We start from the raw sequence: 12817 nt of genomic DNA, 5'->3' as shown, positions 1-12817 counted from the left end.
TTAGATTACATATAGTATCATAGTTCATCACACATCACCATTAGATTACATAGACTGCCATAGTACATCCACAATCACCATTAGATTACATAGAGTGCCATAGTACATCGCCTATCACCATTAGATTACAGAGTGCCATAGTACATCACCTGTCACCATTAGATTACATAGAGTGCTATAGTACATCACACAACACCATTAGATTACATAGGCTGCTATAGTACATCCACAATCACCATTAGATTACATAGAGTGCCATAGTACATCACCTGTCACCATTAGATTACATAGAGTGCTATAGTACATCACACATCACCATTAGATTACATAGAGTGCCATAGTACATTTCCGGTCACCATTAGATTACTTAGAGTGCCATAGTACATCACCTGTCACCATTAGATTACTTAGAGTGCCATAGTACATCGCTTATCACCATTAGATTACATAGAGTGCCATAGTACATTTCCGGTCACCATTAGATTACTTAGAGTGCCATAGTACATCACCTGTCACCATTAGATTACTTAGAGTGCCATAGTACATCGCCTATCACCATTAGATTACATAGAGTGCCATAGTACATCACCTGTCACCATTAGATTACATAGAGTGCCATAGTACATCACCTGTCACCATTAGATTACATAGAGTGCTATAGTACATCACACATCACCATTAGATTACATAGAGTGCCATAGTACATTTCCGGTCACCATTATATTACTTAGAGTGCCATAGTACATAACCGGTCACCATTAGATGACATAGAGTGTCATAGTACATCACACATCACCACTGGATGACATAGAGTGACATAGTGCATTATTGTACATCACACATCATGATTATTTGAAATACCCATATGATGGCTGCGATGATCACCAATCATTGAATGCAGTGATAACAAGCAAACAGACTTAAATGCTGGTATAAGCTTCCTGAAACAAGATCCATTCTTCATTTTGATTCTAACAGCTAAGTTTTTTAGATAATTGTTGTTTAATTATGCAAATTAGCCTCAGAGGCCCCTACTACAACACAGAAGCCTCTTCTAGCTCCATCATCCGCTAATTATTCACGCCTCCAGTCAGCGTTTCCACCCACTTCCTCCCTCACCACATGAAGGCAGCAATAATTAGCAGATGAGTCAGAAGGGGCTTCTGTGGTGTAGCCAGGAGCCCCTGGGGCTCATTTGAATAATTCCCTTTAGCACTGAATCCATGTCGTAGATTTCCTTTAAAAGGCAGAAATTCATAGCATTTGTTGTATCATTGTTTTTCACATTTTTTTAAATTCTCAATTTTGAATCCTCTAGTGATGTTTACACAATAAAGATAATTTTTAACCACTTACTGTACAATGTACTCAGTTGTATTGTTCTTTTAGCTACTATCACTGGTGGTCAGTATAAGCTTAATTATAAGAGTGTGACAGATGAGAGATGAGATCCATGAGATGCATATAACACACAATGACACTCTCAGCCCTGCTATATCTCAGCTCACCCACAACATACAGTACTATTACATCTGATGTGCCTCCCCCTCCCCCTCCCTTGGATAAAGAACTTATCTGCCTGTAGCTTTACTCTCCTCACAATCTGATGTGTTGTTTGCCGGCAGGAAGTCAGTGTGTATCAGTGTGAACTCCTCCTGGAATGCAGGGGGAGGTGCTAGAGGCAGAGAAAAGCTTAACTCAGCGTCAGACAGGGGAGCAAGATGGCTGCCGACCCTAAAGTCAGAAGACCCAGGGTCAGAAACCAGGAGCAAATTGTTCAACCATATGACTCCATAAACTCTATAGCAATACACATTCAAAAACATCCGCAAATCTTTCTTTTTATTTTTCCACTTTTTTGTTGTTTTTTTGTCACCTCTTACGATCTCCACCCCAAAAAAAAAAAATATATATTATTTTAAACAATCGCTTAACAATTCTGAAAAATATAAATTTACAAGAGTCACTGGCTCAACCAAGCATTTCAACCTGCAGTAGACAGTCATTTCCAACAAAACCTTTGTTTTTTGCTGTCCATTATGCCATTTACAAGATATTCCCTGGTTAATCCTTATGGTAATGAGGCAGTTGGTGCACTCAGATGCGTTCTTAGCACCAGGAGCAGTTATATTCCCAACTAAACCACTTCCCTCTTCTTCTAGTGTTGCCCATTGCTTCTCATAAGACAAGTAATAGGCAGGAATAGCAGTGATCTGGGTGCACCGGGGTGCTGGGTGCACCAACTGCCTCATTATCATACAGATCAAAATGGGAATTTCTCGGAAATGGAATAATTGATAGAAATAATAAAGGTATTTTTAAAATCATAGATCATGTCTTTACAACATTACATTGCTTGGAGAGGGGGTACACTCCCTTTAAGGTGCAGACAGCACTACAGTCAGTTAATCAGAGCACCCTGATAGTGGCCCCGTATTACTCACAATGCAAAATGCAGCAGTCACAGTGTTACCACAGTCCACATCTATAACCGTCGGTCTGTTGGATAACGTTTAGTCAGAGGATGCGCCAAATTCATAACATGCTGAACCTAAATTCTCTGCTGCCTGAGACGAGCTATAGAATGACCCCTCCCCCCCCCCCCCAATCCTGCTCCATCCAGTAGTAATATGTCAGGTTATTTTTAGAAAATGGGTTATCCCTGCAGTGTCTCACACCCATGCTGACTCTAGATGTGTAGAGACAGTGGGGGTCATTTATCTTTTCCTTACATTGTTTTTTTTTGCGCCTTTTTCCTGTGTCATGGCTGTTTTGCACCTATTTTGCGTTTTTTTTATGTAACGTCTCAATTCGCTGTGTTTTTGCGCCATATTTGTCATTTACAGTTTTTGCGGCCGATTTATTACACTATTGCGCCTATATGGGCATAAATATTTGCGCAATAACATGCCAGTCCTGACCGTGCTTAGGAAAGGCTATGGTACGATTTGCGCCAAAAAAAAAAACCTGCATTTAACGACAGACAAATTAGGTGCAAAAAATAGACACAACAGGGAAGGAAGAGAGGGGGAAATAAGATAAATGACCCCCAAGTGTCAGGTCCTGCTTTGTAGCAGGTGACTGCGCCCCTGATGCTGCCCACCCCATCTTCCTGCAGGTGGTGCAGCCTGAGGCAAGAGACTCAACTTGCCTCATTTCTGTTGTACCCCTATTAATGGGACTGCTAACACTGTTACCCAGCATTTCCATAGTAGTGATTGGACCAATGCTTGTCAGACCCCTAGCGATTAGATAAGAGGGTAAGTGTCATTTCTAGAACAACCCCTTTAAGACCATCACTTTGTGCTGCCGCTGTGTGAATACTGCTGTAGCAAATAGTAAACGCTTGGTTCTGCTACCTTATGTAGGGAGTAAATTTTGAACAATCAAAAAATAAATTTGAATTGTGGGGACCCACATTTATTTTTTTATACCCCAAGGCCTAGGGGAGACTTAATCCACCCAGAAGACATGTGAGGTCAGTGATTGGCTTGAGGTCAGTAAATGGTTGTGAATATTGTTACAAGTTTTTACAAATGAAATAAAGTTGTTCCCCTTAAAAAAAAAAAAAAAAAAAAACATTAAAAAAAATTGTTTCAAAACCAGCACCAGCTGCACTGTGTGAATATACTCTCACTGATGACCTGCAGATTCTGACACATCATAAGGTCTCATAGGGTCTAAACACTTGTCATGCGGTTTTTAAATGTCAAGGGATTTTCTTTAGTCATTTATTGAACAAAGGAGAAAAATTACATCAAAATCCTGCGACAGTAAAGTCTGTAATGTAACATCACCGTTAAAAACGCTGTGAAAACGCTTCAAAACGGATCAGAGTGAAGCGACTAGAACATGACAGGAAGCAGAGAGGTCACTCCATGGTTCACAGGTCAAATACACATCTACCATCTATGTGTCAGAATATCGCACACACATTGGTCACAATCACATCGAGCTCCTACACGCCACAATCTGCCGACCGATCCTTTGTCTAAATATTTATATAAACATTAAACCAACCAGAGCGATCAGCGATCTAGTAGAAATAATTATTTCTATATTATAATTAATTCTGCTCTTTACCATTATCCAGATATTTCCATAAAATGTGATGGTTTTCTATAGACATTTACCAAAGCTGCGAGTCCAGTTCTCTGTGGAAAGCTCTGAAGTGTCAGCTCTTGGGAGCACAGATATTACAGCCCGGTGCACACGGTGCATGAGGTTACATTGCATGGAACACGATATGTATAGGATGTACTATGTATATATAGGATAGTACAGGGGGATATGTGAGGTTTTGCTGTAACTTGTATGTTTCTAACAAGGGAAGCATCACAAAGATGTTAGAGAAATAGGAAAATGTGATAGGAAACATCTCCCTGCACTGCACTCACCATAGGAATACTACAGTCACAGGGTTACATCTTACATTATATATACCTTACATATATTGTACATATGAGAAATAGAAAAAAGAAAATCTGGGTTCACGCTAACCAGCTTGAGGAAGGCTCACACTTTGAGCCGAAACGTCGCTTTGAATATGGAATAAATCGACTTATCTGTTTTTACAATTCTGCGTCTGGAAGCTATTATCACCTTTCAATATAATAGATAGATAGATAGATAGATAGATAGATAGATAGATAGATAGATAGATAGATAGATAGATAGATAGGATATAGAAAGATTGATATGATATAGATAGATAGATAGATAGATAGATAGATAGATAGATAGATAGATAGATAGATATGAGATCGATAGATAGATAGATAGATAGATAGATATGAGATCGATAGATAGATAGATAGATAGATAGATAGATAGACAGATAGATAGATAGATAGATAGATAGATAGATAGATAGATAGATGATAGATAGATAGATAGATAGATAGATAGATAGATAGATAGATAGATAGATAGATATGAGATAGATAGAGAGATAGGAGATTGGTTGACACAATCTAGATAGAGCAGGAGTTAGATATAAATATATGAAATAGATAGAAGCAAAATAGACAGATTATAAAAACAGCCAGATAGATAGATACAGCAACACAGTACAGAACGCAGTAAATAACTATCTATTTCTATATTCTATCTACCTAGCATCTATCTCATATCTATTAATCTAATATCTATTTATTTATTTATTTATTTATTTATCTATCTACTGTATTATCTTAATCCATAACTATCTGGACTTTTATGGCGCTATGTAAATAAATAGTATTCATTATTATTATTATTATTATTATTATTATTATTATTATCTGGATACACATATTGACCTCCCCATCCTCTTACATTCTCGCTACACACCTGATACATTTGCTGCTGGCAGCCGCAGATACCTGCACCCATGTAGTGAGAATATTATTATAGATATGTATATTATAAATTATGTTCTATTTATTGTGCATTATTATACTCCCCTATTTAGATTGCACATTATATTATCATGGATACAATCTGTTGCTTTGTTTCTTACATTACAAGTTTTACTCCATGATTTCTGAATGAATCGTCTGGAGACACATAAATACAATGATGAGATTTCAGCTCCTGTGCTGGGACTTGTTGTTCTACATCCATGTAGTGATAGAGTTACACTGGAGGTGTATAATGGGAGGGCACCGGTGCCAGGCTGGGATTATCTGGCTGAAAGTGGCAGCACATTGCTGTAATTACTCTCAATCATGGAGATTAATTAGGTGATAATGAGACTGGGACAATAGGAGCTGCCAACAGATTACAGGAGGTCAGCTCTGATTTTACTACTACCCTCATCATCATCACTATCAAACTCCACATTACAGATATCCCTCAGCATTTTCTTTTTATCATCAATCACATTACTAAAACTATCTTGGTAGTAACTATATATATATATATATATATATATATATATATATATATATATATATATGTATATATATATATATATATATATATATATATACACACTGCTGCTTACAATAGCAATAACTTATAAATAGGACTGGTGACATTAATAATATGAATTAGAAGAAAAAAAACCCTATCAATAATTATGTGAAAATCATCAAATGTTAAAATATTATTATTGCTATTCATAATTCATAAATTATCATCATTCATAATTGTTGCGCCTGTTAATAAAAATAATGATTATTACTCATAATCCTATATTACACCTTTATAACTAACCTTCATTACCTATTTAAAATCCGTATATTACACTATTATGATGATGATGATGATTATTATTTTGGCTAATTATAATAATAAACATCAGAATTAAATATACACATTCACTTTTATTATTCATTTAAAAAAATTATATTTGAATTGTTATCAATATTAACTGTCAATACTTTAATAATAATAATATATTAGTTGTGTTGTAAATAGAAACATTTGAGGTTTTCTTATAAAGATGTAGAAGAATAATTATTATGACATAAAGGTTTACAAACATTGATTATTAAAAAATAAAGTTTAAAATCTATTGATTCTTATATAATAATATCATGGATAGTATATGGCATTAAAGGATGAATAATATAATGACTAATATTAATCCTGATGATCATATATCACAGCTGTATCCAGAGTCTGATCACAGGGAGCAAAGTCTACATAGCAGAAAGACATTGATTAAAAGGTTATTTATTATTATTATTATTATTATTATTATTATTATTATTATGTAAAATCACAGGCTTATAGTGTCATCTTCTGTATATACAATGTAAGGGAGCACCATTTATTCTACCTAATGTATATTCTCTAAACGTTTCTCTGTAGGATATATATATACTGGGCAGAGCTGGTGGTGGGGGATATATACTGGGCAGGGCTGGTGGTGGGGATATATACTGGGCAGAGGTGGTGGGGGATATATACTGGGCAGGGCTGGTGGTGGGGATATATACTGGGCAGAGGTGGGGGGGGATATATACTGGGCAGAGGTGGTGGGGGATATATACTGGGCAGAGGTGGTGGGGGATATATACTGGGCAGAGGTGGTGGGGGGATATATACTGGGCAGAGGTGGTGGGGGGATATATACTGGGCAGAGGTGGTGGGGGGATATATACTGGGCAGAGCTGCCGGTGGGGGATATATACTGGGAAGAGCTGGTGGGGGATATATACTGGGCAGAGGTGGTGGTGGGGATATATACTGGGCAGAACTGTTGGGGGGGATATGTACTGGGCAGAGGTGGTGGGGGGATATATACTGGGCAGGGCTGGTGGTGGGGATATATACTGGGCAGTACTGGTGGGGGGGATATATACTGGGCAGAGGTGGTGGGGGTTATATACTGGGCAGGGCTGGTGGTGGGGATATATACTGGGCAGAGGTGATGGGGGATATATACTGGGCAGTACTGGTGGGGGGAAATATACTGGGCAGAACTGTTGGGGGGGATATATACTGGGCAGAGCTGGTGGTGAGATATATACTGGGGACAAATTGATGGTGGGATATATACTGGGCAGTGCTCGTGGGGGGGGGTATATACTGAGCAGTGCTGGTCGAGAGAACATGTATTGGAAACTATTGATGGGGGGAATATACTGATATACTGGGCAGGGCTGGTGGGGAAATATATACTGGGCAGAGCTGGTGGTGAGGATATATAGTGGGCGGAAGAGGATATACTTATATATATATACTGGTAAGTACTAGTGGTGGAGACACCCCCTCTCCTGCTATATGGGTGTATAGGGTGAGGCTGCGGGACATTGAGCCTTTGTAGATTGATCCCTCTTCCATCCGATCGGTCTGACAAACTAATTCTTTGTTGCTTGGATTTTGGTCAGTTGGGGTCAGTCTATCCTGTATTATTGGTAGAATATAAATGTAACCCCCAAAATAAATAACATAATTTAAACCTGGATAAAACAAAAATAATATCTGCATACATACATATTCACAGGTTATTTCCCTGCTTATTCACCTTCAGTATATTAGATATCCATGTGTTTGTCCCCCCCCCCTCCCTCCTCTAGCCCTGTATATATCCCCTCTAACCTCTATCCCTGTATATATCCCCTCTATCCTCTATCCCTGTATATACCCCCTCCATCCTCTAGCCCTGTATATATCCCCTCTAACCTCTATCCCTGTATATATCCCCTCTATCCTCTATCCCTGTATATACCCCCTCCATTCTCTAGCCCTGTATATATCCCCTCCATCCTCTAGCCCTGTATATACCCCCTCCATCCTCTATCCCTGTATATACCCCCTCATTCCTCTATCCCTGTATATATCCCCTCTATCCTCTATCCCTGTATATACCCCCTCCATCCTGTAGCCCTGTATATACCTCCTCCATCCTCTATCCCTGTATATATCCCCTCCATCATCTTCTATCCCTGTATATACCCCCTCCATCCTCTAGCCCTGTATATATCCGCTCCATCCTCTAGCCCTGTATATACCCCCTCCATCCTCTAGCCCTGTATATATCCCCTCCATCCTCTAGCCCTGTATATACCCCCTCCATCCTCTAGCCCTGTATATGTCCCCTCCATCCTCTAGCCCTGTATATACCCCATCCATCCTCTAGCCCTGTATATGTCCCCTCCATCCTCTAGCCCTGTATATACCCCCTCCATCCTCTAGCCCTGTATATACCCCCTCCATCCTCTAGCCCTGTATATACCCCCTCCATCCTCTAGCCCTGTATATATCCGCTCCATCCTCTAGCCCTGTATATACCCCCTCCATCCTCTAGCCCTGTATATATCCCCTCCATCCTCTAGCCCTGTATATACCCCCTCCATCCTCTAGCCCTGTATATGTCCCCTCCATCCTCTAGCCCTGTATATATCCCCTCCATCCTCTAGCCCTGTATATACCCCCTCCATCTTCTAGCCCTCTATATATACTCTTCATCCCCTAGCCCTGTATATATCCCCTCCATCCTCTAGCCCTATATATATCCCCCCCCCCCCCATGAACTAACAGGACCATGAAACCCCATTATAAGGAATAAGATCCCTGTGTCTGTGAATTTTGAGAGATTCTGTGAAAATCTTATCAGAAAGGAAATGGAGAAAAACAGCTAAAAACAAAACTGAAAGTCCCATGGAAATGAATAGTATGTGAATCTGAATACATATAGAACATGTTATATATATGAAAATTACACTCATTTAAAATGTATAAATAATATATTCAATATCATGATAATAATAATAATAATAATAATAATAATAATAATAATAATAATAATAATAATAATAATAATATTTTGGACCCTTTAAAATGTGCTTAGACAGAAAACGTGAAACAGAGGGAAGGCCCCATAGAAATAGAAATACTGGGATTATAAGAAAAGATGAATCTTGAAATATGTTTTGCAAAATATTACATTTACACGGCGCACATTATTAATAAGGCACAAAGCAAACAACATCCACAACATTACACACATCAGTGCAACTCACATACACAATATACAATGTAATACACAGCATAAATAATGAAAACACAATACAACCTACAATGTAACAAACCCAATCTACAGTACAGCACACACACACAATATACAAGGTATATACACAATATATAGAATGTAATATCATAAATAGGGCGCACAACCATCAACATACACACACAATGCAAGGCAGATAAACGCAACACAGAACACAACACAACACAGAACACAACACACAACACAACACACAACACAACACAGAACACAACACAGAACACAACACAGAACACAACACAGAACACAGGTAAAAGCAGCAAACATGATACAGACAAGGAAATACTGAATGTTAAGCATATTTTGTGAGCAATTAACCCTATATTGCACATACAAAGTAGTAAAATATATCGTAATATGTATATTAATAACACCAGTGATAATAATATAAAGCAAAACTGTAATAAAACCGCAAAATCCCTAATACAATATGGTGGTCAGTGTGGGAGCAGGGGCTGCATGTGCCAGCACAGGACCCGGGGTTATTTATAGCAGGTAATTGGCTGCTGATTTAGATTTACATGATTATTACATGATGTATGTGTGGAAGAAGAGCAGACTGTGCACAGACCGCACTGAGCTCCTAAACCTCATGTAACACATCACTAGCTGCACAGTAGCCCCCAACATGGGGACTGCTGCCCCTCATAACCTCTCTGTACATACACTGACATTATAAAGATAGATATTTTCTTCTAGATAATTCAATATTCTGCTAAACAAACCTATTTAAGGTAACAGATACAGTACAGGCCTCCATTAAATATAAGTTTAGTTTCTTATACATTATAAAAAAAATATAGATATATGTTCAACAACTTCAAGACCAGCTGTGGATATAGTACATAATATATAAATGAGACAAATAGTATATAGAAACACCTACAGTATATAAAACATCTACATATATATATATATATATATATATATATATATATATATATATATATATATATGGAACAGCTAAATATTTATAGAAGCATCTACAGTATATAGAAACATCACAATATTTATAGAAACATATAAAGGATAGTAATTACAGGGATTTTCCCATATACTTGTGATTACTATTATTGCTACCGAGTTAATTGATGTATTTATATTGCTAAAAACTTGGATTAAACTAGGAAATAAAACTAGTGATAATAGTAGCAGGGACCTAATAACAGGGTTAATTATAAAAAAAAAAAATACCACAAAAGTCATAATATCAGTAATGCATGTAATGCAAAAATAATAGTAATAATAGTTAATAATTAAAACAAGAATATAAATACTAGTAAGTCATAAATAAAACTAGAAATTAAAATTATTAAAAACTAAACAAAAAGCAAAATAAAAGGAATGTTACTGAAATACTAATAGTAAAAATAAATACTGAATATGCCAGAAGCAATATTAATAAAATCTATTAGCAGTATTAAAACTGGTCAGATTATATACTAAATTGCATATTATATTATGACATGGAAAGAAATAATTAAAAAATATATATATATACAAAATATGATGGTTTTTCATAACAAAGTCAAAATACACATTTTAAACAAAAGTAGCAGTAATAATAAAACAAAACTGGTAAACACTGTAGTAAATAAATATTAAATATATATATATATATATATATATATATATATATTATAAGTATACATACCAAAATTTTATTATTGTTGTAATTATTATTATTATTATTATTATGAACAACAATAATAATGCGGATAATAGTAAAATCGTGGAAATACAAATAAATACAAGTGACATAAGAGAAACCTTTATCGATGTTTCTTTAATGTTTTAGTATATTAAACACAGTATAAAATAATATTAAAAGTGGATTCAAATTAATAACTGGACAAATAATAAATAAGTAAAAATCAAACATTTATTTTAAAGCTTTAAAACCGAGAACATGCACCCTATGGCGGCTTATACTGAGATTTTATTGGGGACTACAAATAATTACTTACAGGTTTCATTCTTATTATTACTGTGTTACTTCTATTATTATTATTTGATTATTTCTGTAATTCTTACTTTTCCCTTCTCCGGACGTTACAATGTATCACTCTCAGCTCTTGTATTATGTTTGTTGCAGATTATTAGATTGATACATTTGTTGCCTGCACACGATATTGTGCAGATCATCAGATCCTTGTCCTAGTTCTCTCCTTCTTGATACATTTGGAAGGTATATACTGTATATACATTGTATCTGCTGTGATATGTGGGTGACTCGTGCAGGTGTCTGCTGAGGGGCCACTTACCGTCGGGGAAGACTGCTCTCATCTTGAGGTAGCTGGTGGTCAGCCTGATGATGGAGGCTTTGTCCAGCTGGGAGGTGATGGCAGAGGGCAGGGGCAGCAGCTTTGCCAGCTCATAGAACTCCCCATTCTCCTTCTCCCTGCGGGTCTTGGCTGCATTCTTAGACTTCTCCTTCATAGTGATGATGAAGATGATGGTGGTGATGGTGAAGATGATGGTGGTGGTAGTGATCAGGGTAGAAGAAGATGACTGCTGGAAGTGATAGCACTGACATAATAATCAGTAGGGGGCACAGCACTGGGCACTGACTGGTAGCCCTGGGCCAGGGGCATTATGCCCACCCTTGTCTCTGGGCCATTGCTCCTGATCAGGGAGATCTTTCTTGTGACTCCTCCAGGCCCTAGTCCAGGAGTCCAGGGAGAAGGATCAGCTCCATGTCCTGCAGTAAGAAGCAATCCACATGTAGGGGTGTGTGGGTCAGACCCTCCTGTGTGCTGGGCTCCTCTCCTCCACTCTGTCCATAGGAGAGCACTGAGGGATCTTCCCAGCAGGATGGAGGTGCAGGCAATGGAGACTTGTGGAGTTGTGCAGACACTGGATAGGCCCCGGGCTCAGTGACGTCTCCACACACTACACGGGGAGGGCAGGGTGAGCTGCACACTCCAGCAGCCAGGGGGTTAACGCCTCTGCAGCCCCGGCACACCAGGGGTTACTACTGTGCAGCCTGTCCCTGCTGTATTACACTGCCACAGGTCACTAGGGGTTAACAGCTCTGCTCTCTGCATCTGCTGCTCTATATAGTGCTGCTGGGGGGCAGGAGTCCTATCTGTAGCCCCAGCAGTAAAGGGGTTAACTGCCCACACCTCTGCAGACATCACCCTGGGGGGATCAGGCAGCCCCCCGTCTATAGTTTTGGACTGTTGGGAAGGAGAGAGCGAACCCCCAAATGTATTTCCCTGCAGCAGCTGCTGAGTAACTATAGAGCAGGAACATGTCAGACATATAGAAGTATCTGAGCCATGCAGCATCTATCTATCTATCTATCTATCTATCTAT

At 38.2% G+C, this 12817-nt stretch overlaps 1 protein-coding gene across 2 annotated transcripts in view; it reads right to left on the bottom strand.

Moving 5' to 3' along the window:
• SIM2 (SIM bHLH transcription factor 2) overlaps positions 1 to 12315 on the bottom strand; it is a 74696-nt gene extending 62381 nt beyond the window's left edge. For both annotated transcript variants that reach the window (XM_072138742.1, XM_072138743.1), the window contains exon 1: positions 11764 to 12315. In XM_072138742.1, the coding sequence (XP_071994843.1) occupies positions 11764 to 11938 (175 nt within the window). In that variant the 5' untranslated portion in view covers positions 11939 to 12315. The remainder of the gene's footprint in view (positions 1 to 11763) is intronic.
• Positions 12316 to 12817: the final 502 nt, after the last annotated feature.

This window comes from Engystomops pustulosus, chromosome 2, assembly GCF_040894005.1.
Source record: "Engystomops pustulosus chromosome 2, aEngPut4.maternal, whole genome shotgun sequence".
Lineage (NCBI taxonomy): Eukaryota > Metazoa > Chordata > Amphibia > Anura > Leptodactylidae > Engystomops > Engystomops pustulosus.
Note: the sequence above shows the minus strand (reverse complement) of the source record. Positions and strands in the feature narration are given on the sequence as shown.